We start from the raw sequence: 26,174 nt of genomic DNA, 5'->3' as shown, positions 1-26,174 counted from the left end.
CAGCATTATTTTGGCATATGGATTACAGAGACATGTTTTAGTTTTTAAAACTTTCTACTTTTGTCAGAGTGCCCACATATCATGTTGAATGCGGGTCAATTCACTATTTTAGTGAATTGGCAAAAAAGGAGGAGTTGTTCATAAAAATGAAACCAAAATTATCAAAGAGAGAATACAGCTTCAAACCCTGACAAGGCTGTCATATGTAACTTCTAAGAAGAAAGTAATTTGATCAAGTAACCACAAAAGACACTTTGTGATGACATACTCAAGTATTTTCCAACATTCTGCAAAGACTGGAAGTTACCTTTTTGGCTTTGCATAGTAAAAGTTGGGCACGTGAACTTTTCTGATAATCAAGCATGTATTTCAATATACAGTTTGTGAATGCCTTTTCTAGCAACACCTTGTAGCAATGACATTGTTTCTACTACGGCAACATTAAGAATTCCTACATAAGCTGCAAAGACTCATTTTTCCATCCATTTTTTTCCTCTAGCAGCACAAAATATTAAAAAAAAAAAGACATAGGCAATATATGATATGACTATGAAAAAGATAAATCCATTTAAAAATTCAGTTATTTGGAAAGGTTACTTAAAATATAACTTCCCCAATTCCCACAGACAAGGACAAACAGGACTTTTTCACTGCAACATGGAAAGCAGATCTTGTTTCTCCTCTTCACAGAAGATAAACTGGTTGTTTATAGAGTGAATAGCTCAGTCCAATGCAAACTAGATCTAGGGTAGGCAGAACTGAAGGTCAAGCAACAGTGAGCTTGGAAGACAGCAATGTCTATTTTGAAGAATGAATAAATTAATTAAAGCTCCTGCTATATTCACATATAGGAGCAAAGTAACTATACGTAATTTTTCAACTATATTTATTGAAATTGTAACAAGCTATATTCAAAGCTACGTTCACAACTTACAAGTTCTGCATCCCTAAATACAGAAAAAAAAAACAGAGGAGATACTCTTTTAAATAAATTTGCATCAACATATTTCTAAGAAAAACATTGTTCCACTCATTCTTGCATTGATTTAAAACAACAAAAGAAAGCCCTTTTCATTGTTAAAGGGGAGCTACTGACTGATCATACTCTTCCAGGTTTTATTCATACCAATTTAAGCAATGCGACAGAAGATCAAAAAAGCTTGGAGTTATGTAGCTCAGAAATTTATTGAATATTTGGTCAAATACATTCTGTATAGAACTGTTCAACCTGTTTGGTTTTGGTACTCCCAGAAAACATCACTATCAGATGCACTGAGCTGTAATCGCCAATTCGGAATTGTTACGTATGAAAATGGTAAGCATGGGGCTGAAGCCTCCCTCTATTCATGAGATGTGAGACTTGAATATGACTAGACACCTTCCTTTTGAAGGATTCTATTTGTGTAAGTTGCTGCATCAAATGTTACTTAGGAGAGGCTTCCATGTATTGGTCTTTTTAAAACAGTAACACACTTCAAGTATTTGCATTTGAAGCTTTCAATACTGGAAACATTTAGTCCAGAGTTTGCAACGGGGTCTCTAATTTTTCATATGCTCTGTCTTCTAAATAATTCCAGAATATTTAGTCTTCAGTTTTGGCTTCCATTTCCTCAGCATCGTCATCGCCATCCACTTCAGCATTTTCCCTCTCCAGTCTTTCCAACTGTCTTGCAAGCTCAGTTTCATCTGTATCAGTAACCACCTTAGGCTGAAAAAAAAAACCAAACCACAACACTTGATGAACAATCACTAAAAAACACCCTCTTCAGTCTACAAATAAATATGAAAATAAAGTCATGGTTGGTGGCTCTGATCCTAAGGAGAAAGACATCAAAATCAATCCACTAGTGATGCAGTAAGACCTAGGAAAATAAGAATTTTTGGCCATCTATTTATTTAAGGAATACAGAAAAATTATGCCTTTTTTTCAGTTTCTTAATATCTTTTGCTAAGATGTCTCTTAGCACTACTGATCTTGCTCTGTTTATAAAATGTTGTGAGGAAAAAATAAATCAGTTACATTTCAGAATGCAAAGTGTTCTCACCTCCATCTGCACATTAAAGACTCCTCTCTTCTCCTCAATTTTTTCTTTAATGACAGCCATGGCTTGATTCAGAACAGAGAGTCCTTCAGTTCTCTCCAGGGTTGTGGTAGTCATCACATATCGAGGAGGGGCTATCAGATTAATCTATCACATTGCAGGGAAGAAAAAACAAAACCAAAAAAAAACAAAAAACCTATACTCAGTAACAAAAAAAGAAATATTTTTCTATTGGAAAAGTTATTTCTAGAAGTACAAATAACATGGAATGAAACAACAAACAAGAAAGCACATAGGCTGTCTAATTTCTGGTATCAAAACCAATTATTTTTACGTAGCATACTCTTACAGACAAATATTGTTAAGCGGAGAGAATACCCATCTTGCAGGTAAGTAAAGCAGCCTATCACAATTTTTCAAACAATTAAAAGACTGCAACAACCAATAGATATATTTTTTTTTAAGATGACTGGATGAGTGAACTTTTTCTTTGTTAAAAGAAAACATTCTAAGAAACTATTTCAAAGAAGGAAGTACTTTCCAGTTTTCTGAAAACACTTATTCAGTAATGCATTCAATATCCTTAAGTGGTTGGGGCAGAAAATTTAGACCTGGGTGTAGTAGGCTTTCTACCAACACTCAAACATGTGTGGACAAAATATTCCTTTTCTTACACAGTCTTATCTCTGAAAATAAGAATTTTTGCTCTACCTGTATAAGGCTGTATAAAGGAACAGCAAGTATTTAGTATGCAAATACTGAACATTAATTAATTGAAGAGAACAAATACAGCTTCTTGAACTTGGAAAGCCACAGCACAGTCACAGGAACAACTGGGACCACATAGTTGCAGGGAAGTGTCCCGTACATGTGCTAGACAGGAGAACCAGAAAGCACGTACATGGTTCCTACATGGTTCCTCAGCCTCACCTATGCAACTGTGGCAACTGAGAGGTACTGTTATCGAGGACATCAGAAAACTTTGCTATTGATTTCATAATTAAGACAAATACTTACTTTAATGGGCATGGTCTCTGTGGAACAATTCAAGCCTGCTCTCAAAGCCTCCTTTACTGCATCTATGCCTTCATAACCATAACAGGCAACTTCAATATCTAAGACAGATGAATACAAATAATAAAACTTTAAAGTTATCAAAAGTTGTAGAACGTTTAAAGATTTTTTTAGTTAAGCTTTATTAAAAACCTTTTAGCAACCAACGTTTATCCACAATGAGATCCTCAGCATCTTCCAAAACTGAGGAAACATTTTCATTTCTTGGCTTGTAAGCTGAGGTAGAAGTCTTTATAAATTCTTCAGTTGTATAACATTTTACATTGTGCTTTGAAAATCGAAGATACAAAACCACACATCTGCATTTGCTGCCCAATAAATTCAACAGGAATGATGATGCATTTCACAACGAGAGATTGAGATATAAAAGAAATACCAAATCAAATGAAAGACCTATCAGGAAAATTGAAACTTGATAAAGTGCACAGCCACAAATTCACAGAATTCTGTCAACAACTACAAGAAAGGCATCACCTTAGGAGCACAGGGATTATCTTTTTAAAATAAATTATATTCAATTATAGTCATAATGAGCGCTAGCCATAGCTTTTTCTAAATGTTGGGAAACAAAGGCATAAGCTTATGCTGTTCATATCTGTAATATCCTAGTTAGTCTAAAGACAAAGATTTATTTACCTATGTAGCAATGGTGCAAGAGTTTATGTTATATGGAGAAGTTAACCTCACTCCCAGGTGACTCTCAATAATTTGCTATTCCCAGCTATCACAATCATATTTACAAAAAAGCACTCCACAGCCAGTCTCAGGATGAGACTACAAGCCACTAGAATATTTCTATGCTTGAAGAAAAAACTAAATACAACTTAGACCATCAGAACAAAACAGCAAGATGAATGAAGTAAGAGAACACGTCCTTCGAGGGCACGTATTTTCAAAAGTGATCAAGCATTATGCATGTTAGCAACTTACTTCTTCATGGCAATCAAATCCTACTTACATATTTGAAGTTTATGTTAACTCCTGGCTATCTAAAGCAATAGGTAGAAGAATTTTTTATGATCTTACTTTCTGCATTCTCATCTTAACTTCACCGTCATGTGGATATTGCTCATCTTTTCTTCCCTCCACTGCAATCAATGAAGGGCTAATGCTCTTCAATATACCCTTGCAGAGCAAAGGCAATTTCTGAATGGTGTTAAAAATGCAACTCTGATCACTGACTATCTGTTTAATGGCAAGCATGCTTTTAGGCTGTTCAGTTACCTGTACAACCAGCTTTACAATTTTCTAGTGAGTCTTCCTAAGAAGACCAGAGTCATGTGCTTTTTCTGACCACTAACTGAGCTAGTACGAGACAAACCAGCTCATAAACTTCATGAATACATTAGACATATGCTAATACATCCGTCTGAGAGGTTTGCAAACAATCAGCTAGAAATACACCCACAGCAAAGTCATAATTATTCTCACTTGCTCATGGACAAGGAGAGGACATATGACCCAGCCATGCTGACAGTGATCAATCATCCTGTTAGAGAACCAAAGAATTTAACACTTCCAATAATACGGATATTGTGGATTCAGTAATACCTATAAAACATTTAAATTCATTGTATGCCAGTGCCATGTGACAGACTGCATTATATATCAGGACAAGTAACTTGTGTCCCAAGGAACCTGCAGCTGGGGGGTGGGAAAGCCAAGCCACCTTGGACTTTGAGATAGGACCCATACAGGCATTCTGCATGCACTAATATGTCTTAGCTCTGGAACAGCAGTTTCAGTCAAACATCAGCACCACAAACCACTAGTTTTAAATGAGTTTATAGTTTACAAGATACACTCGACTTGTCAAGTCTATTCAATGAACATCTGGAGAGAACTTACCAGCTCGGATTTTGACTGCTTGTGGTGTCAGACGCCTGTTAATATTGTCGATCAATACACGCCTCTCTTCCTCTGTCAGATCCAGGCTATCCAGGATTGCTGGGTCTCTGAGCCAAGCAAAGAAACGATACAGAACTTACACTGAAGTGGGATATGACACAACATCAACTTCTGGTATTATTTCAATATTCTTAGCAAAATCATAAAGCTCTACTAGGCAAAGAAAACAGGCAAATTTCTTAAGAGTCTATTGAAACACTGGAAGAAAATACATCTATTTACAGAGTATTTTCTAATGGAAGCACTTAATAACTAAGCAGATAAATAGTTTACTCAGTCTTTTCCTCCAGGAACAGGTCTTAATTCAACTCATTTTTCCCCTTTTTCCTTTTTTTCTGAGAAGCCAATAACCACACAAAAAATAGGAATGATTTCTGCCCAGTTTCATTTGTAAATTATATATAGAGTGAGAAATATATCTAGTTGCTTGGCATTTATCTTTCCTCCAATATGAAGATAAACCTGTATTGTATGAAAGAAAATTCACAATGAATCTGAGGTTTTGGAGATACTCTAGCATTTCATATGAAGGGAAGATTTCTGTCTTTCTATAAAGTAACCCATACTAATTCCACATCATTCTTTCAAGCTTTTTTAAAAGTAACTGGATTACAGACATACTTAACTGCTGGCTACAGTCTCGGCTAAAGAAAGGGTAGTTTTTAGATCACAGGCAATCATTTCTCTTTATTATGGTATTAGTTTTACTGAAAATACCACTGAAACAGAAAACAAAGAGCACTTCACAGAAATCACTCCTATTAGCCCTATAGCTGCCTTTTTTTTTTTTTTTCTTTTTTCAGTCTTGCCTGATCAAAATTTTCTGAACATTCCTATTTTGTTGCCTAAGAGAAGCAATGCTGTGATTACATTCTTCAGAAACAGGACAGGTCTCTGAAGGGCAATACCAGACTGCCTATAAAACATTACTAGCTGGCAAACGTGAACCAAAACGCCCTCCAGAACAAAGGCAATGTTGGAGACTGGTCTCCACTATTAATAAAATGTCATCTTTCATGATTTTATATACTGATCGTAGATAGCAGAAAAGCCAAACGTAACTGAACAGAAGCCAGAAACTGATCTTTTTTACACATTGAAAAATATGAACCCATAAGGCAGACATGATTTATTAGACTCACAAATTCTGTTTCTTCCTTTACAATCTATTCTGTTAAATCTTCCAGTTACTTGCATGACCTTCAGTAGGCATTCAACAAATAGCTCCCAGACATTGAGTTTTCAATAATTAAAGTGTAAATCTACTTTAAAATTTTATGATAGGTACCTGCTGTACGACACCCCAAAACATTCATTCTCAGCACTCAGAAAGAAATACCAAGTCAAGCTCTTAAGGGGCACACTAGGCTGCCAGTTAGGATTTCAGCAAAGGTAGAAAGGCAGCAGTATCCACACTCTTCCGTTCCACATCAAAGCTTTATGTAGGTGCAAAACAGGAAAAAAAAAATACAACCTATTGGAAATCTTAAGGTATTACGGAAAGGTATTATGGAAAGATGTTTTGAAAAGAGAGCTTCAGAAATTTATGCTCCAACCTGTGTAACAGATGAGCAGCAGCACACCAAATGTGTTCAGGAATTTTTAGTTTTTTTAAGTTTCTGAATTTGAGAGAGTCTTAAACAGTCAGTGTAACTGGTTTTCTGGCATACAGGTGTTAAAACATTCATCAGTTACAGGATGACCCAGAAATTCTCCTGCAGCAACGTGTCCAGATCGGTCCTTCACCAGTAAACTTGCAATCATTAGAAAGGCATTGTTACTCTATGAACACATTCAGTTTATATGAAGACAGAATAAGTTGTCTCTTCTCAAAACCACAAAAACAGTTTTGAGCTAATCAATCAAAAATACTGCCAAGTGCCCTGCTTCTTAAAATCAATACAATTTTCTAGAATCTTATCACTGCCAACTAGCATTAAATGGAAGTTCATTTACAAGAGTAAAATTGGAAATGCTTATTCAGAAATCTATTTGTGAATTGCCAATTTCATGATAGTAAATTTAAATGGAAACCAAATAGCTTCATTAATTCTGAAAGCCAATTGAAATGCCAGACCTCATAAAAACCTACGAACAATCCATCTTGGTGCACGCTCCATAAGATTCACAACTTCTAACTCTTTCTTTTCATAATTCCATTTCTAAACTTGTCATCCCATTTTCATTCTTCAAGATTGAAAGTGTAGAAAAGTAACAAGCCAGCTTGCTGTATTAAAAAAAAAAAAATGCCTGTGGCAGTGGAAGAGTGAGCGTCAGCTATGAGTTGGAATTTCTTCAGACACAGAGCTAGATATGAGTGAAAATATCTGCTTTGGACTAAGAATAGGTAAATTCTGACACACAAGCCAAGATTAGTGCTGCTTCTATTAGTAATGCCACAGGCTCAGCTGCAGCAATATAAATCTCCTCAGTGTTTGTATTCAAGTTTCTCTTAAAAATATTCACTGAGTTCCTCAGTATTCCTCCACAACAAATTCAGTTACTACTTTTAAAAAACTGACATACGCAGAATGGCATATTCAAAGGTGGGTAAAGACAAATCAACTCTGAGTCTCCTTTCTCAAGAGCACTGGGAACTTGAAGAAAAGTAGTGAGAGAGAAACCTAAAATTAACAACTGGAAGGATGATGTCAAGACGCACTAGGTTAACTTAACCACTACATTCTAGTCTACATACTGACTCTTAAAAAAAAGAAAAAGGTGGATATATTTCAGAAAATACTTCTTTGCAATTATGAAATAAACCTATAGAAACAGAAAAGATGTTCTTACGAGACTGCATGCTTGAATGCATCATAAGCACCATATCCAGGTCTTTTGTACTTGTCATCAAATACCCAGGCAGTTCTCTGGAACAGACTCTCAAGCTGCTCATCCTTAGTGTACTCCAAGACCTCAGCAACATGGCGAAGAATGCTGTAAACCTGGAACATAAATGGGGTGTTAAAAAAATAAAATCAAAACCAAAACAAAACAGCCATCCCCTCACACTTATCCAGTCTCACCCTGCGAGGTAATGACTGGTTCTTACTCTCAGTTTGCGCAGCATAAAATCATGTCCTGCAGATAGATTAAAGCCCAGAACCAATAGATTCGATTCTAAACACTGTATGAGATTGAAAACAATCTTTCCCTATACTTAACAATCAATTACATACTGAGATCTAGGGGTTTACAAAATATCAAAAACATTTTATTAACCTAAACCTCTATTGTGCAGTTACAAAGACAAAATCATTCTCTCATGGAAACTGATATGAAAAGTATTAACGAGTTGTTAAACAAGCAGTAAACTTGTACACATATAAAAAAAGTTAGAATCAAGGTAATAATTAATTGTGTTTTTCTCAGAAACTTCAGGCCGCACAGTAGTAAGGGTGGGATCTGATGCCTTAAATTATCTTTACTCCTTTCCAATAAAATTTTCCCAGTGTGTTAAACCTGTATATGCTTTTGAATTTCTGGTTCTTTAAATATCACCCTTTGCATCACAAATTTTCAACTGACATCTTACTTGATGTATTCATTAACTAATAAGCAGCTTACCAGAGCACTCACAGACAAACTGATATATTTGCAAAGGTAAATGAGAATCAGAGTATGCCTAATAGATGAGAATAATACTTCATTTTTCATATTATCTTACGTCTGTGCACTTTGCTCAGAGAAGAAGACAGCACAACACAGTGCCTGAATAAAGCAAAGCAACTTACAGTCTTTGATTTTGTGAATTTGTCTTCACATTTGATCGCCTCCTCTGGAGAAACTCTTCGTTTTGACAAGTCAATATAACCTAATAGGAAAAATAAGTTTCAAAGTGTCAGGCATCGTGCAAACTAAGTCTAACTGCTTCAAGAGAAAAGCGTAACAAGCAAACAATCTGGCTCAAGATTTGCCTCTTGTCTACACTATCAGTTGCTAAAGAAAGTAACAAAACTAAAGCTTAATGAATTTGATCAAATCGTGATCAAAATTTGCTTTTTGTTATTCTGCTATTCATTATTTAATCTCAAAGTTAACTGTAGTTTTAGAAGTATTCTAGAAAAACATTTTACTTGAGAAATACCATATAAACAGGTTCCTATCAGATGTGCTTGGTGCTCATTTTCATTATTTCTTTATACATGGATATAGATTTTGCATGAACAGTATTATTGAAAAACATGTCCTAAACAGAGAAATATATTAAAAAAACTTCTAAAGTCAAAGATTCAATTGTTCAGAAGACAGGAGAAAGCAAAGTTTAAGTCTGCACAATCTCTACTTGTAACCTTCTATAAGAAGTACGTGATATGATAATTACATATATGTGATCTATTTGACAGCCAAGGTTCAGGACTTAAGGCACAGGATGGAATGTCAGCATTAAATTTTCACCACTATGTCAGATGACCCCTCTCTTCAGTCAGGACCTAAAAAATCTGCACAGATACCAAAAAAATCCACTTCCCTATGGTTTGTTGACCAACAGTCAGCTGGTGAGGACCCATTTAAGCAAGTCTTTACTGATGTGATTAACCTTCATTAACCTGATTACCAAAGGGAAAAATGATTGTAAACATCAGATGGCAGGATGATGGTTTATTTTGCTTAAGTATCTAAAATAAAGAACCCCTGGCAAAATCTATGAATGGCTAGGCTTCCCAGTTAATCTGCATTTCTTGTTATGACTTCAATCTTGATATATCCCATAATATCCCCAATACCTTTCTCTTTGTCAACTCTTATGACCACAACACATTCGTTCCTTCCAATGCGGATGAGTTTGTTTATGGAACGAATACGTCTTCTGGACAGCTCGCTGAGGAGGATCATGCCTTCAATGTTGTTGTACTCCAGCAGGCTGACGTAAGCCCCCATTTCAGCGATGGACCGAACATTGACCATCACTACATCTTCCACCTCTGGAAACTTATGCTGGTAGAATCTACAGCTTAGTACTGGCATTCTGGAATTTGAACAGAAAACAAGGAAAAAGAAACAAGGATGACTTATTTCACAGTACATCGCTGAAGTCTCCTACAAGCGCGGTAAAAAGCAGTAGGGACTGGTGAGCATAGAGAGAAACACTGATACTAGAAACTGCTAATTAGGATAAGGCTTGTGCAATGTATGGTTAGGTTTTAACAGATAATAAGCAACAGATTGATTAATACTTCAAAATTGCCACATTTTTTATGATGTTCACTTTTTGCATGGAAGAAGAGAAAGCTTGCTACCCCAACTTTATTGTCTGCTTCAACTGTCATGCTATCCGTACATAGTGCACCACACAGAAGAGGCCTCAAGTGGTGAAAAGAAGGCACTGCACTCTTCACAGTCATCTAAATTCATAAGGCCACGTAAAGTTTTAAGTCAGAAACCAGATTTCAACAACAGAAGGACACAGAAGAGAAGCTTGCACTGCCAACAAAGGTATTTGTATGCACAGCTATAGACAGCATGTGAAAGGCTGAGGAAGTAAGAGGTAGAGTGACGCTTCTCTACTACTACTGAGAAGGAAGACTCCAGATTCCAGAAGATAATTTTCTGAACTCAGCACAGGATGGTTGGAATAGTGCTGCAAGAACTGCTCCAGGGGCCACCTGTCGGCACTGAAAGGAAGCAAAGGCAACAACCAGAAGATGGAACGAGCCTGACGTGAGTGAAGCACTAAACAGAAAACAGACCCCTAAAAATGACTTTAAAAAAGCCTAACATATAGGTAGCCAGGATGAAATATATAAACATATATATATATATATATATAAACAGGATTTCTTTGTCATAGAATCAAAAAAGGTACCAGGTTCATGTTTAGTAATCACGTGGTGACACGATGGAACGCTCAAACTGCCTCCCTCTCCTGATGCTGACAGCGATCCACGTACTCACCACTAATGGTGAGGCTGGGCCCAGGCCTTTCGTCAGCTTCATGCACAAGTTTAAGAACATTTTAGAAGCAGGAGCCTACAAAACTGAGTCAAATGCACTGCTCCTTCAGTTTAATCACCATTTCAAAGCGGTGCTCCTGATCTTCACAGCAGCACTAGTGCTTTCTAGCTATATGAGGCTCTACAAAGAGAACATGATGGTAACACCAAGTGCTACTACACATGGCCACACAATTCAGAAGGCCGTGTCTGCCCTCGTTTTCATTTTTACCTTTCGGAAAAGGGATACAAACTAGTAGATACACTACTAATACAAACTACTAGAAACAAGCAATTATGAAGACATACAATTTCATACAATCTGAAGCTGAAACAAACAGCTCCAAGATTAAAACCACAACTGTTACAGGCGACATTTCTAGGCCACTCAGCGCAATTCCAGCGAACCCCCAGCCGTGAGGCCGGCCGCACAGACCGCCAGGCCACCCCAGCACGGGGAGCAGGAAGGGCAGGCACGGCTCCGCACGCCGGGCCCCGCCGCTCCCCTCCCCAGAGGGAACTTGCCACGCCGGCCTCCCGCGGGGCCGGCCTCCGGAGCTACGCCCAGCCCGGCCGCGGCGCCAGGGGACGGTCGGGGCCCCGGCAGGAGCCCACCCCCGGCCCCACGAGGCCCACGGGCTGCCGGGCCGCAGCTGCGGGGCGGCGCCGCTCCCTCCCTCCCTCCCGCCCGGCCTGCGCCCAAGCAGCGGCCGGGCCCATCCCCAGCCCCGCTCGGAGCCGAGCTCCCTCCCGACGCCGCGGCGCCCGCCCCGGGCCGCTACCTGCCGGCGGCCGAGGCTCCCTCTCCGCGCTCGCTGCTCCTGCCTCAGCGTGCACCCGGCCCCGCCGCACAGCGCGCAGCCGCCGGCCCGCCCCGGCGCCGGGCGGGGAGCCGCGGCCGCCCCTCGCTGCAGCGCCCCCGCAGGCGGCCGCCGGCGCCGCCCGCAGCGGCAGCGCCCGCCCTCGGCCCGCGGCCGCGTCACGGGACGGCCGCGGCGGGGAGAGGCGGAGCGGCCCCCGCTTGCCGCCGGCGCCGCCACCATGTCGGGCAAGGACCGCATCGAGATCTTCCCGTCGCGGATGTGAGTGGCCCGGCGGGCCCGGGGCGGGTGGGCAGCGCCGGGGGGAGCGCCCGGGCCGAGCCCCCGGCAGGGCCGCCCTCCCTCCCTCCGTGTTTTGGGGTGAAACGCGCTGTGGGGCCGCGGCTGGATCCCCTCCTCTGTGGTTTCTCTTCTCCGGCGGCTCAAAATTAGCCGTCAGCCATCTGAGGGCTGCCGCGGCATCCAGAGCCACGGCATAAGCAGCTTCCAGGGTGGTGGTGTGGGGGGGTTTACAGTCGTACCATTAGGCAAGGCAGGATTTAAAAATAGAACATGAATATAAGCAAAAATGCACAATCAAACCATACCTTCCCTTCACTGTTTAACTGATGTTGTATAAGAGGTTGGCCATAAAGAATTTTTTTTAAAAAAAGGAAGTGCAGTGAGTGGACAGTCAAGTAATTTTCCAGGTTGTGACAGCAAACCGTTCGTCATGCAGTCAGATGTCCCCTGACCAGGCTTAAGAAAGCAGCCAACATCTGAATAAATGCAAACATTTAAAATTGATAAAGTATTAAAAATGCAGTTTTCATAGTGCTGCTCCTCTTCAGGACTCTCCAGGACAGAAAGACTTTGCCTTGGGGTGAAAGGCTGTTTCAAATCTTCCTGCATAAAATTAGGCTGATGACTGGATACGATCTTTATAGGAAGATGTCTTGCAGGATAGAAAACCTCAAACGTAAAATAATAACTATTCCCTCATGAATGAGCTCAGGCCATACGAAACAACAGCTTATATGGAAATATTAATATATTACATGGTAAAGGTTCTGTTTCGAACCTCAGTTCAGAAATAAATGACTGCATGTACTAAGTCACCTGGTCGCCTGCTCTTCGATACTGCTCTTGCCATGCCATTTACATGTCTGAGGAGGAGGCATCTCAACCACTTCTGAAAGGTATCTGTTTTTGTGGGCTGACAGATCATTGTGGCAAGGAGGTAGCGATGTACAAAGATTTAATATTTACGAGCCCTGTTTCAAATGAGGTAATAGAGTAATAATGTGGCAGATATTTTGATAGGAACGTGAGTTAGGATGTTAAAAGTAAAGATGGCCTTCTTCTAGAACAAATTTTGTGTTAACTGACGGAACTGAATTTTACAAGGTTTTTGGCTTTGTTCTCTTTTGGTGGTATGACCCTCTTCTGGGCTGGATATGATCACTCACAGAAGCTGCTTGGTCTCCTTGAAAGTAAACAGGACTTTGTTTAGTGCACTCACAGAGCCTGTGAAATCTTGCTTGAACTAGAAAGTGAGCCAGTCTCGGTCAGGTAGGGAACAGAGTGAGAAGGTAGCTCAAGGTGGTAACAGTGACCTGCTTGTTGTGAAAATTAAGGTGCCTTGTTGTTCTTTGTCTTTTTATCATGAACATTCATAAAGTGTATGTGCTTCTTGGTTATAACAATCTTGTAGGCATTAATGAAGCTATTCTTATAACATGTCGGTAGAGTGAGGAAGTAACTGTATCCACTGCACGGGCAGAATCTTCATTATACTTACGTTTTCCAAGGTCAGAGAGGAAGCGTATAGGCTTCTCTTTACAGACATGAATGTCATTCTTTGTGCACACTTACTATGTATACAAAGCAGTAGCTTCAGTTAGCATAGTGGATTTTGTAGTATAGCTACTGCAATTTTAGTTCAAAAGATTCGTCAAATTAAAATATATGTGACAGCAGAGAGGGAAGCAAAGTTTGGATCCTTTTTCAGTTCCCAATTCTGCACCAGAAACCTGGAAGTTTGCTACTGGAAATAAATAAATGAATAAATAAAATTCTATCCTGAATTGTCTCTGCTGTTTTACCACGTTGATGTTTCTTCATTGCTTCATACTTTCTGTCATGTCCACGTCAGAAAATCATGTGTAATTTTTTTCCTAATCCCTTTGGATGATGCAGGACATTTTTATTTCTTCCTGTGTTTAACAGGGCTCAGACCATCATGAAGGCTCGTTTGAAAGGAGCCCAAACAGGTCGTAACCTCTTGAAGAAAAAATCTGATGCTTTGACACTTCGATTCAGGCAGATCCTTAAGAAAATTATTGAGGTAGGTAAATTAGATTTTTTTTGTCTCTTGTTATTTGAAATCAGTTTGTCAGTTGTGCATTCCCATTCTGCTAACTTCATTAGATAGGCTAGAATGTAGGACAACACTGTAGATAACCCGTTCTTTGTAAGTGAGGCTTCTGAGGACAGGTGAGCAGAACTATGTTTTCCTGGCTGCAGTGGTACAGAAAGTTAATATTCTTCACCTCTTTCCAACCAGCCCTCGGCTGTGGTTCCCTACCATCTCTTCTGGGTTACAGAAAATTTGCTCTGACGGTGCTAAATACATTATGAGTGGATCTAACATGTTCTGTAGTGCTACTTCCGTTGCTTTATCTGGCCTGAGAGGATGCTGCAGATCTATAATGTTTTTGGCATGACTAGGCACACTAGGAAGCAGAGACAAGAAATTTTGTCCAGATGGACCTTGTTCCTTTACGAAGAAACATCAAGTCCTGCTTCTTTCTTTGTAACATGACTGACAAATCCAAGATATTCAGCAGAGCCTAATATGGCTTGTTCTCTCCTACCGTACTAGACAGGTTTTAGTTGCACTGTTTTTGCTGGAACTGCTACGATGTCTATGGTTAGCAGTAGTGTTTTGTTACCTTGCTGTAGACAAGCTCTTGGCACTCTGTATCTAGTTGCCTACAGACTGACTAAGACACAAAGGCTCTTGCTTCTCAATAGCGTGGTTTTTAGCTGCAAGGCCTTGAAATTTGTAAAAATGAGAAAGAATGGAGTAGGAGGAGAGAGCAGCTTCACAAAGTTACAGACACCTGTATGCTGAAAAACAACTTCAGACGTCTCATAGTATCCAGTACAATATGAAGGAAAAGTGATTTCCTGCCGAGACACTTTATTGTTGCAATTTAACCCCCATGTAGTAGAATTTCATGATTATTTAGACAGACGAGTCTTTTGCAGTTTCTTTGAGTTCTTACACTGGGTGAGTGAAACAGCTGAAGTATTTCTTTTTAAACCAGACACCTGGGAATTATGATTTGCAATTTGCAGTTTGAGAGTGAGACAGAGATATCAGATTTTCTCCTTTTTACTCTCTTAAATTTCTCATTGTTTTCTTTATGCTGTTAGTTATTCATCCTGGAAAAAGAGTAATATACCTTGTATTTGCTGCCTCTTTTTTTTTAACAGACTAAGTTGCTGATGGGTGAGGTGATGAGAGAAGCTGCCTTTTCACTTGCTGAGGCAAAGTTTACAGCAGGAGATTTCAGGTGAGGATTACTGATCTCATAGGTATCCTACCCCTGGGAAAGTGTGATCAACAAGTTGTTGATTTTTCTTCTGGAGATAAGTAAAATTCTTAAACACAGTTTTTAAATGAAAAAAAGGCAGTGGGCAAGGTAGGACAGGCTGAACTGAATTCCATTAAATAAAGGTGAGAAACATCACTCCAGGAGAGAGAGAACTTGCGTGATGAAAATGTATAAAAAACAAAGCTGAAAAATTAACAGAATTTACATACAAATTATGCACAGACCCTTGATTTGAGAAGTTGTTTTTTGCAGCTTGGAAGCTAAAACACAGGTATACAAGACTGTGTGTCAGAGTGTTGGATTATGTATTATTTTGATTTTTGTTGTGGACCTGAGGACAGGATCCAATATGTGTTATTGTTTCCCAGTAAGTCATTTGGAGATTCTCCTCAGTGTTTCAGCATCGTGTCTCACGACCTCTTGCCTCACTAGGGCTAGTGAGGGCTGTATGTGAGAGGGGAGACAGAGCTTTTTCCTCCAGTGGGTTATTTTTAATTGCATTTTAATAAATTACAATTCTAACTAGGCTGTTTGTGTACTTCATCCAAATGTAGCTCTTGTAGTGTTAATGATTCAGATGATGGCACCGCCAATTAATGGGGAAGAGCTAAGCGATCGGATGCAGTAGTAACCTGTGTGCTGCTGGAGGTGCACAGCATCCATGAAAGCCTTTTTACTCTCATGTGGATGTGGTGCTACTTACTGCCTTTGCCAGGCAGTATTTAGGTATAAACAATAGTTAGATTCCACCCTGAAAGTAAATTGTACTTCAGTGGAAGAGTTGGCTACAGTGACCTGTTCTTGGAAGACCTTAAGACACTTTAGAATCCTTCAAGATGAATTGTACAAGCTTAAGTTCGTTAACACAGTAAGAGCTAGTGGGTAAACAAACTCATTTACTGTTCTGAAAGAACAAATAAATATGAACTCATAAAAACAGAGTGTTGTGGCCTTGGTCTACATTAAAGCCTTGAAATTCCTTTGCTTTTAGTAGGAAGAGAATTGCACAGGTTGATTAGACTCAACGTTACTGAAATATTTTAAAGTCATTTGCCAGATAACTGGCTAGTTTTTAGATATGCTTTGTATACTTAGTCTAAAACATTTCCAGAGTTCCATTTCAGAGTCTGTTTCTTTTACATTTCCAGACATTGCTGGAAAACTGTTTCTTTGAAAGCTTCTGTGTTAGCTTTGAAGACTGTGCAATTAACTGCACAGAGTACTGAACTAAAAATAATTTCCAAATCATTACAGCTATTTGATAACTACTTCACGTTGCCTATAATGATGAATTAATGAACCACTTCAGTGCTCGTGATTAAGATGTATGTTTTCTTCCTCACAGTACCACTGTGATCCAAAATGTGAACAAAGCTCAAGTCAAGATCAGAGCTAAGAAGGACAATGTAGCAGGTGACTCTTCTCTAGACTATGGGTATTTCAACTTTCAAGGGAATCACGGGAGGTGACTGAAATATGCAGGAGTGTTTCCAAACACCATCTCCTCTTATTTCTCCTATTAATGTCATAGAAGGAATGTTTCTAACTTACTAAGATTTTTCAGATACAGAAGATATTTATGTTTAGTCATTTACCATCATTGCATAAGATGAAACAAGTGTATGTAAACTGTAGTCCAATTTCTAGATCTTCAAATAAAGCATAATTTCCGTTACTGAAAGTAAATCAGAAAACCAGGAAATTAAGTATCAGAATTAAATAAATTTTAAGAAATTAAATATCAGTAATTGTCTATGAAGAAAACAGGAAAGAATAATCAAGATTGAATGCTGAAAATATTCCTTAAGCACGGGGAATATATTGCTAAGTGGTAACATAATAACATTGAATACTGAATACAATGGAATACTTCTCTGAATTTTTCATGTGTCTAGATCTCCATGATCTCAATATAATTCCGAAGTTCCCTATTAAAGTGGAAGAATCGGCATGATTAAATCTTTCCAAGCTATATGGGGAGATTTTGGAAACAAAGCTTCTGAGCTTATGGAATTTATTAGAAGCAAATGGGGTAAAAATGAGTTGTAATTTAAAAAAAATATATAGAACCTTATGTCTCTTACACACGTACTTGCTCACTTTTGCCAGGTGTAACCTTGCCAGTTTTTGAGCACTATCAGGAAGGAGGGGACAGTAAGTACAAAACAAGTGCTTTCTATCTTACATGTACTTGTAGCTATTCTGTGCTAGTAGAAAAATACTTGTCATACTTTGCTGATAAGTTAGTTTACATCACAGGCATAGGAGTATGTATTTCCTCTGTCTTTTGCTGTTTGCAAAGCTATTTTTGCTTTGTCCCGTTCCTCTAATATGGAGAGATTATTAAGGGGTCATAGTGGATTTTAATTTTCTAAATTGTTGAATTTTTCAAACTAGGAGAAGGCTTGTTTACCAGGTTTTTGAGACTGGTAGATCTTATTGTAGACATGCACAGCAATAATTTGTAGTAACACAAACCATTATAACAATTGATTTGTTAATGGGCAAAGACTTTAGCTTACCGCTTTCTGAGCTGTCTGTATCCCTGTAGTTCATAAAGTACTAATTTTTATCTAGAAAGAAAGCACCATGGTAGCATTAGCAACAAATTTCACGTTTTCTTTTTTTCAGGCTATGAGCTGACTGGCTTGGCCAGGGGTGGAGAACAGCTGGCTAAGCTGAAGAGAAACTATGCAAAGGCTGTGGAGCTGCTTGTGGAACTGGCCTCCTTACAGGTTGATGGGAGAAAAAAATGGCTGGGGAGTGGGGAGGAGTCTTTGGTTTCTCCCTGTTCTGAAATTAAAAGTAACATAGTCTCAGTGGTTGTAGCTGAGTAATTTCAGCTGTAATATATACCTTTTGTCCCAGTGCTCTACAAAGTTGCAAACCTTTTTCAGCTATAAAACACAGTTATACTACCACTTCATAGAACTCTACAATGCTATAAAGAAACTTTGTGGAGTTGCTATGGGGTGTAGTTGGTATTTGAAACTGCTGATGTGCAGTGCTCAGATGTGATCTGGTGGTAGTAAGAGCACAAACATCAGCAGAAACAATTCTGCTTCCATCAAGTGAGCAGCTTTGGCTTACAAGTGCTGTTTGTTTTTGTGTGTACAATACATTGAAATGCCTAGTTTGTCTTGTTATGTGTTAATTATTTATTCCTGTTCCACAGACATCCTTTATTACTTTGGATGAAGCCATCAAAATAACAAACAGACGTGTGAATGCAATTGAACATGGTGAGTGTTTTTCTGTTTGGGATGCATAATGCTTTTGTGTCTCCATGCAAGATGGGGAGCTGGGTCCTGGAAGCTACTCTTCTTTTGACTGATTTCATTAGTAGGATTTCAAACCAGTTCAAGACTGTTTGAGAGAGCATTACAACGAAGCACATTGTAAATAACAAAAATGAAAAGCCCAGTTCCATTCTGAGTTGCTGATAGCTGGAATTTTGCACGTATGCAATAACTTACTTCAGCAGATGATTCGAAACTATCCCTTTCAGTATATTTTTCCATAGATCTACTTCAAACTTGCAGGCCTTATCTGCAGCTTATCCCTTAGCAAATTTGACTGTAGAAAAGTTTTCTTCTGTGGCCTTCCGAATGAATTTGGCAGCATTGCTATCAGATTTCTCCTTTGGAAAAGTGGTTCTGGCACATGGCTTTCAGAATCGCTCGGTGTGTTTAAGCTTTTTTTGATGTCTTGTATCTTCCCTTGTGATAGTATATTTGAGCATTTGTTTCCTTGATGGCTTTTTCCAACTGAAATCATAATTCTTTGTGTAAGTCCTATATCGAACAAAATTTTCTGAAAGAATGTGATGAATATAGCTTTACTTCTAATCTCGCCCATCTTTTGAAGGATTATTTTTTAACCTGTTCAGTGGGGAAAAAAAGACCTTATTAAAAAGTCAAGAATCCGTGTTTTCAATTCCATTACATATCTTTCAGAAGAATGTGTTATCAGAGATTCCATGATGTTTGGAGTCCTAGTTTAGTCCTGGACTTACTGAAGAAAACAATTTTGTATATTTGTCTAATGAAATAGCGTGATCTTCCATGAAAGACAATTCCCCTTGGCCAAAAGAATTACTAGATTTACTTTAAATAACCATCTGTGCACTGTATTATGACAACTTCCTGAGTAATATAGCAGCAGTCCAACAACTTCCTTGTTTATATTTCTTTAGTGATTATTCCCAGGATTGAGCGCACTCTTTCCTATATCATCACAGAACTGGATGAAAGAGAACGAGAGGAATTTTACAGGTAACTATCTAAAACAAGACCAGACTGGTCTCTTTTTCTCAAATAGACCATTCCTCAGAGAGGACTTAGGAGAACTGCCAAATCTGGCAGTGAACGCTGTTAAGTATGACCTGGTTATTAACACACATTGAATTTCCAGAGCTGGGCACTTGTAGACCTGCAATTGCTGGTTTCAGAGTTACAGATGAATCCCTACCACTGGGCTGTACATAGCTGTCTTCAGCTATGTCTCCAGCAGGAACGATGGAATACAGTACACTGAGGTGCTCTGCTTTAAGGACACCTCTGTCACAGAGGCTGGTGTTCTGCACTACGTGAAGCAAAGGTGTCAAACCTGAAATGAATTAAAGCTAAGTTGCCTTCATTCGAGAAAAGCAGAGTAGTGGTATAATGCAGTACTTAAGGTAAAAAAATGTCATTTAGAGTTTGGGTGAAAAAGTGAGTTAATCTGTAGAGATGAATATTTTTGAAGGGTAGCAGCTTGCAAAAAGAGCATTTTGTCACTTATTACAGGACTTTCATTTCCTGGTGAACTTTTCCAGGCAGCTTTATCGCAGCCAACTTGTACGACATCTTTGCTGCTAGCCTGTTTTATGAAAACATCACATCGCTTTCACAGATAAACCAAATTTCTCCTCACAGGTTAAAGAAGATCCAGGAAAAGAAAAAAGTACTGAAAGAAAAATCTGAGAAAGAACGGGAGCTACGAAGGGCTGCTGGTGGGGAACGTGAACCAGCTAATCTCTTAGCAGAAGAGAAGGATGAAGACCTTCTCTTTGAGTAACCTGGTGCAGTTGTTATATTTGGAGCAGGGGACCCAGAATACAGAAGGCCCAGTTGCAGTATAATTTGGGACATGTTGCCTCAATCATACTTAAGTGGCTTCTCAGTTGGTGTTTAAGTCTTGAGTTGACCGGGTTGTGGATTTCTCCTGGGAGATTAGAAATCTGGGAACTTGACTGTAGCATAGGAGGAAAATGAGAGATCAGTAAGGTGCTTTATATCAGGAAAGCCTTCTGTTATGTGCTCAATCTGTTTCTTCATTTAATAGGAATGATTGTCCATACCTGTTTTGCACGGTGGCTCTGGATTTGCCTAATCTGATTCCCTTTTAATCGTTCCTCTTACCACTGCAGGCAGAGGAAAATGTTATTTAGGGAGGGAGATACATGCACTGTTCTTTACTGCTGAAATGTGAATTAACTTGAAAGTTGCTTAAAACAGGTGTTGGTACAATTTAAGTAAACGCAACTCTAGTTTTCTAACCTGTTGATGAAATCCACAGTCTTTATGATTTATTTCTGTTGCATGATTGTTACCACTGGCCTAAAACATCTGTGGTTTTAATTAGAGGTTCTGCCAATTTGTGTATTCTGTGCTAGAAACAAGTAAAAGTTCTAAATGTTAAATATCTGGTGCCTGTCTCCTGCTGCAAGAAGATGATGGTCTTAAAAGCTTAGAAACTGTCATGCTGATTGCGAGATAGCCCTCTCTTCATCCCACACCCCCCCAGTTTATAATGTGCACTGGGCACATCTCCTTTTATCCTATGTCCAAATTCACTTACCCTTTACGTCTTTAGATAAAACAGCCAAGGAGAGGTCATATCCTCTTGCCACAAACGCATAGAAGCTCTTTTAAGCTATCCAGCTCCATGTTGCTTTAAATCTTCATCACAAGTAGGCAGGCAAGCAGGGTTGAATGTACAGTAGTCCATTCTTGTGCTTTTTTTTTTTTTTGCATTCTAGGGTGATTAGAGGAATTTAGGAAAGAGGTGAATAAGCTGGCATATGCAGTGGGCACCATGGCATAGATTTATTCTGTTAGTAATAAACTCTTCAATGTAAGCATCTTGTTTTAAACATGATCCAGCACTTAACAGCAGATGCAGGGGAAATGCAAGAAAAAATATTTCTATTAGCACCTTTTAAAGAGTCATTTTACAATTTTATGAAGCAAAAGGCCATTTCTTTCCTCTTTAGAAGCTAAAAGCAGCACAGCTAAATGAATCCATACTTTAGCCTAAGATACAGGTTGGTCCAGCTTGAAAGAGAGAGCCCCTTGCTTTTGTGTTGAACTCCCATCAAACCTTCTTACCTCCTAGCCCACCTGTGTTCTGTCAGATACCTTCCTCAACAGGAGCAGCATCATTCAACTGGTTAAGAACAAACAAAAAAGAAAACAAACAAAAAAGACCAACGACCCCACCCACTTTGTTCCCTGTGTCCTGCTTTAGCTAAGTACAGGAAGGAATGTATTCACATGTTCTTATTGTAGTGATAGAAAAGAGGATCCTTATCTAACAGATGTTTACTGCCTCAAAGGAAAGAAGTGGAGTCATCCTTAAGAATTATTTTGTTTGTACTGTGCTGGCTAAAATCCAGGCCTTCCAGTACCTAAAGGGGGCCTACAAGAAAGCTGAAGAGCGACTCTCCGCTGGGGAGTGTAGTCATATGACCAGGGGCAACGGCTTCAAACTACAAAAGGGTAGATTTAGACTAGATATGAGGAAATTCTTTACTCACAGGGTGGTGAGGCTCTGGAGCAGTTTGCCCAGAGAAGCTGTGGGTTCCCCATCCCTGGAGGTGCTCAAGGCCAGGCTGGATGGGGCTTTGGGCAACCTGGTCTGGTGGGAGGTGTCCTACCCATGGCAGGGGGGTTGGAACTGACTGACCCTTAAGCATTCCTTCCAACCTAAAACATTCTATGATTCTATGAAATGACTATTTAGTCAACCTAGGAAGGATTTTCATTTAGGCTACCAGAGATTAAGATTCACGGAGATGGCTGTACTTGCTGTTTGAACAGCTGTTTTTTTGCACCTTGTTGGACTATCCTTTGTAATAGCATCATTCCTTCCTCTTCTGCAGATGGGAATTTATCATATGGCAGTTTATTATCTTAGCTGGAGTAGAATTCAATTGAAGATAGTTTTAAAATAGTATAAAGTACAAATGAATTCAAAAAACAACAACCAAAAGATTTTTGTAAGTCTGGAACTCACTGACATCTGACATATAAAATTCTATGGCTGTCAAATAAGACGACAGGCTTGTCCCTCTGAAAATAGATCACATCAGGACAGCTGATGGACAGCTAAAACTTACTATGTTAACTTCATAAAGTCTCGGAATTTAGCTGAAAAGATTTTTTTTTTCCCCCCAAAGAAATACAAGGATTAAACTAAATTAAGAAGATTAGGCAGCATCAGTAAGAAAGCTATAGTGAGATTGCAGTCTTCTCAGGGCTACAGTTTCTCTCTGCAGTCTGTTCCTTTCTGACACCATGTATCCAGTGGGAGAGGTAAGGAGAACATCATCTAGGGCACCGATGGGTCACTGTATTTTTCATACACATCCAGCAAAACAGCAGGAAGAGGACTTCCAAGATCCACTAGAAGTAGTAAAATTGTACAGTGATTTATTTTAAATCTAGAAATATTTTACATTTTTACATTAGTGTGCAGTTCATGATGTCTCAAAATACAGAGTGCAGATACACATATAAAAGTACAATGTGGGGCTAACCACAGGTCTCAGTAAAGTTACCTTAATTAAGGCATTAAACCCCCACCGCGTATTTTAAAAAGTCACATATAATTACATTCAAAAATTTATGCAATTCAGCTAACGTTTATTTTTAATTAAATCTGGACTGGTAAAAATGCAGATACCTTCATTTCAGTCTGACACAGCTCACTACAAAGCTTGTGATAAAGTGTTTCACCAGTGAAGTTTGCATATTCTCTTTTACTCTCAAGGGAATTAACACACACTCTTCATTAAAAAAAGGCAGAATCATTTCTTACACAAGGTAGTTCCAGGTCCAAACTGGTGGCAGATGGACCGCCAGGTACATTGCTCAGTGGTTATAGCTACCATAGCACCTCTTTATACGGGTATCCGCAAGTACTGCGTGCCTTGGGAATTAAGAGAGTAGAGCTGAACTTCAACGTTACTTAAGTCTACATTCAAAAACTTGTTGGTATAAAAACAGCCTCTGTACACCATTTCAGAAAAACCAGGGAGAAGAACATCAAATACATTAACAGTATGATTTACTTTGAAAGACACTGGCTATAAACACTGAATACATAAGGGGGTTCAGCAACTGTCTTGAGTGGATTGTGACTGCAGGAATTTGGACAGTACTTATGTAGCTGAGCTAGGTTACCCTTAAAGAATACATTTTACTGCTTTCCATCTTCTTGTCCAACTATGAAACAGTCAATACCAAAAAGCCTAATACTTCTACAATCATCTTTCTTTAAAAAGGGTAGAATTGATACAATATTTTGTCATCTATGGAAAACCTGTCTATCCAATATACCTGAATGGTGTTGTTTTCAAACGATTTATTAAACTGAGAATGTGCCTGCAATGTGAGGCAAAAAGCTATTATCGTGAACATCTAGCCCTTAAACCAACAGCTAGAACATTATAATACTATTTCTAACAGCAAACTGAAGATATTAAAGATTTGAACTTTTTCTGAAGGGTCATTACTTAGCCTCATTAACTGTTTATTGCTTCTCAGCCCTAAATATTAAACCTGCAAATGCTTCCTAACAAGACAGGAATGCACTCTATACTTTAATTTTTCAATGTGCAATGTTAACTCAGTAACTAGGAAAGTTATCTGAAAATTTCTTTATATTTCCTGTATACTTGAAGTTCCCTATTCAACTATGGGTATGAGTTTGTTCCATTGAAACTTGAAGAAAGAATGTATGCAAGACAGTATGGAAAAAATCAACTACTTTTTAATCCTTCAGCAACAGACAGGAGCGAACTACACGTTGACATTAACTCCAGTGTTTTACCTGTAAGAATTCAGAAACACTATGGCTAAAATTAAGAGATATTCACATTCAGGGTTCTTTGTGCTACCCAAAACCAAAACAGCCGAGACACTACTACTCAGTCAGCTTCAGCAACAGAACAGCCCTACTGCAGATGCGTAGCCTTTGTAGTTAAGCCTTCACAGCTCAGAATTTGAGGATGAAGAGATATTCTCATTTGCTTCGCCAAACACACTAGGATACGGACAGACCTTGCCTTTTTGTTCACTTGTTTCAAGATTTTGTTCTAACAATTACGAATATTCCCCTTTCTTGCATTCTATTCTTCTGACTTCAGTTACCAGTGTTTCACGCATACTTTTACTGCAGTACTGAGCAAATGCAGGACAGCATGTAGGCTAGTGAATTACAATGCTCGTTTATAACGCAATAGCTACATTCGGCTATTTTAATTCCAGTTAGTTATCCATTAGACCAACAGCCATACCATAAACCATTTGCAGAGATTAAAATACCCACTTATCTTCCAATGTTCAGCACATCAGTCTGTTTTAGCCAGTATTCTGTTATAAAACATGAGAACTTAAGTTGACTTCCAAGCAGTGTTTTATAACTATATATTTTTCATAAAAATATAACCTCTAGCTTTCTAAATATCTGTAGAGATCTGTGGAGAAGAGTGGCTCCAATCAGCTGATGTTTTAAAGAAAATTCCATAAAAATATCAAATCTAAAAGATCAATATAATATTCATCTTTGATTGGACCTAAAATTAATGTGCAGTCAAATCTGATTTTAAAAGTCTGACTAAAAAGATACAAGGATCGAAATATTTACATTATACACATTTTCCAATTACAGTGCTATTTAGTAAGTGGAATGTTTTTTAGAATTAAAATATAAATTCAAGCCTCAAAGGGCAGCTCCACACCAGTGGCATCTTTGTTTTTCAATTTTTTGAAAAGTAGAGATTTGTCATTAATATTAAATTTTTTTATGTGTATATTATTTCTCCGCCCAAGGATCTGTAGAATTACACTCAAACTACCATCATGTCCCACAAAGTCATTAAGTTAAGTGTTAAATAACATTCATATTTATAACTATGTGACAACATGGACTGTATATACACATACACACACATACACACTTAAAATCTTTGATTTCCTAAGAGTGACTAGGTAGAAAAATGTGGATTTTTATATAAAAGTTGTTGCTAGAAAAATCTATCTAAAGCTTAGTACTGACAAGGTCTCCATTTCTAGACCACAGAGAAAGAACATTTGGACAATCTTTAGAGCAGTTAAATCAGCTCAAGCTGATTAGTACATTTTTTTTCAATAATAAACTATTCCACTTGCAAAGGATGCAGCCACTGAGGTCTACAGAGCTCACACACTTTACTAGAACTGAGCAGACCTACATACGATCCCCTTAGAATGATCACTAGATTGAAATCCATTTGTCCCTTGGAATGATTCTCTCTCATCGTAGCCAGGTAGAGGGTACCCACTGGGGCTCTGTGTCAAGTTTGTTTATTAACCGAAGTAACTCTTGATATGCCTTGTCAAGATCAGAATTCACAATTGCTGTGTCGAAATAGTGACCATTGTTTTGTTCCATCTCCCTCGTCTTCTCTATGATTTCTCTCAGCTCTTCTGGCTGCAATCAAAAACAGGGAGTTATTGTATGTGTGTACACCTCCCCCCATAGCAAGAG

The 26,174-nt window shown here is 38.7% G+C and overlaps 3 protein-coding genes across 3 annotated transcripts in view; 1 reads left to right on the top strand and 2 right to left on the bottom strand.

Moving 5' to 3' along the window:
* Positions 1 to 1,166: 1,166 nt before the first annotated feature.
* EIF2S1 (eukaryotic translation initiation factor 2 subunit alpha) lies at positions 1,167 to 11,886 on the bottom strand. The gene is made up of 8 exons (XM_080595367.1): positions 11,740 to 11,886; positions 9,752 to 9,993; positions 8,759 to 8,838; positions 7,818 to 7,969; positions 4,965 to 5,071; positions 3,060 to 3,157; positions 2,046 to 2,189; positions 1,167 to 1,708 (listed from the first exon to the last, which is right to left on the bottom strand). The coding sequence occupies exons 2-8, from the start codon at positions 9,990 to 9,992 to the stop codon at positions 1,583 to 1,585; spliced, it is 948 nt and encodes a 315-aa protein (XP_080451493.1). The 5' UTR covers position 9,993; positions 11,740 to 11,886; the 3' UTR covers positions 1,167 to 1,582.
* On the top strand, positions 11,879 to 21,063 carry ATP6V1D (ATPase H+ transporting V1 subunit D). Its single transcript, XM_080595370.1, has 9 exons — positions 11,879 to 12,039; positions 13,987 to 14,104; positions 15,259 to 15,338; positions 16,726 to 16,793; positions 17,490 to 17,534; positions 18,012 to 18,115; positions 18,556 to 18,622; positions 19,576 to 19,654; positions 20,297 to 21,063. The coding sequence occupies exons 1-9, from the start codon at positions 11,999 to 12,001 to the stop codon at positions 20,436 to 20,438; spliced, it is 744 nt and encodes a 247-aa protein (XP_080451496.1). The 5' UTR covers positions 11,879 to 11,998; the 3' UTR covers positions 20,439 to 21,063.
* A 1,994-nt stretch (positions 21,064 to 23,057) lies between these two features.
* Positions 23,058 to 26,174, bottom strand: part of PALS1 (protein associated with LIN7 1, MAGUK p55 family member) — a 51,221-nt gene continuing 48,104 nt past the window's right edge. Inside the window, exon 14 of the mRNA XM_080595372.1 lies at positions 23,058 to 26,117. Within this exon, the coding sequence (XP_080451498.1) occupies positions 25,941 to 26,117 (177 nt within the window). The 3' untranslated portion in view covers positions 23,058 to 25,940. The remainder of the gene's footprint in view (positions 26,118 to 26,174) is intronic.

This window comes from Anser brachyrhynchus, assembly GCF_964034855.1.
Source record: "Anser brachyrhynchus genome assembly, chromosome: 5".
Classification (NCBI taxonomy): domain Eukaryota; kingdom Metazoa; phylum Chordata; class Aves; order Anseriformes; family Anatidae; genus Anser; species Anser brachyrhynchus.
Note: the sequence above shows the minus strand (reverse complement) of the source record. Positions and strands in the feature narration are given on the sequence as shown.

Bases quoted from the DNA above. Each gene is read 5' to 3' on its own strand.
- EIF2S1 (XM_080595367.1), bottom strand. From the start codon at position 9,992: ATGCCAGTACTAAGCTGTAGATTCTACCAGCATAAGTTTCCAGAGGTG. The intron at 8,839-9,751 runs GTATTGGGGATA...TTTTCCTATTAG, and splicing joins AAGAGTTGACAAAGAGAAAG to GTTATATTGACTTGTCAAAA. The intron at 3,158-4,964 runs GTAAGTTCTCTC...CATCTGTCTTAG, and splicing joins AGCAGTCAAAATCCGAGCTG to ATATTGAAGTTGCCTGTTAT.
- ATP6V1D (XM_080595370.1), top strand. From the start codon at position 11,999: ATGTCGGGCAAGGACCGCATCGAGATCTTCCCGTCGCGGAT. The intron at 15,339-16,725 runs GTGAGGATTACT...TCTTCCTCACAG, and splicing joins TTTACAGCAGGAGATTTCAG to TACCACTGTGATCCAAAATG. The intron at 18,116-18,555 runs GTTGATGGGAGA...CCTGTTCCACAG, and splicing joins TGGAACTGGCCTCCTTACAG to ACATCCTTTATTACTTTGGA.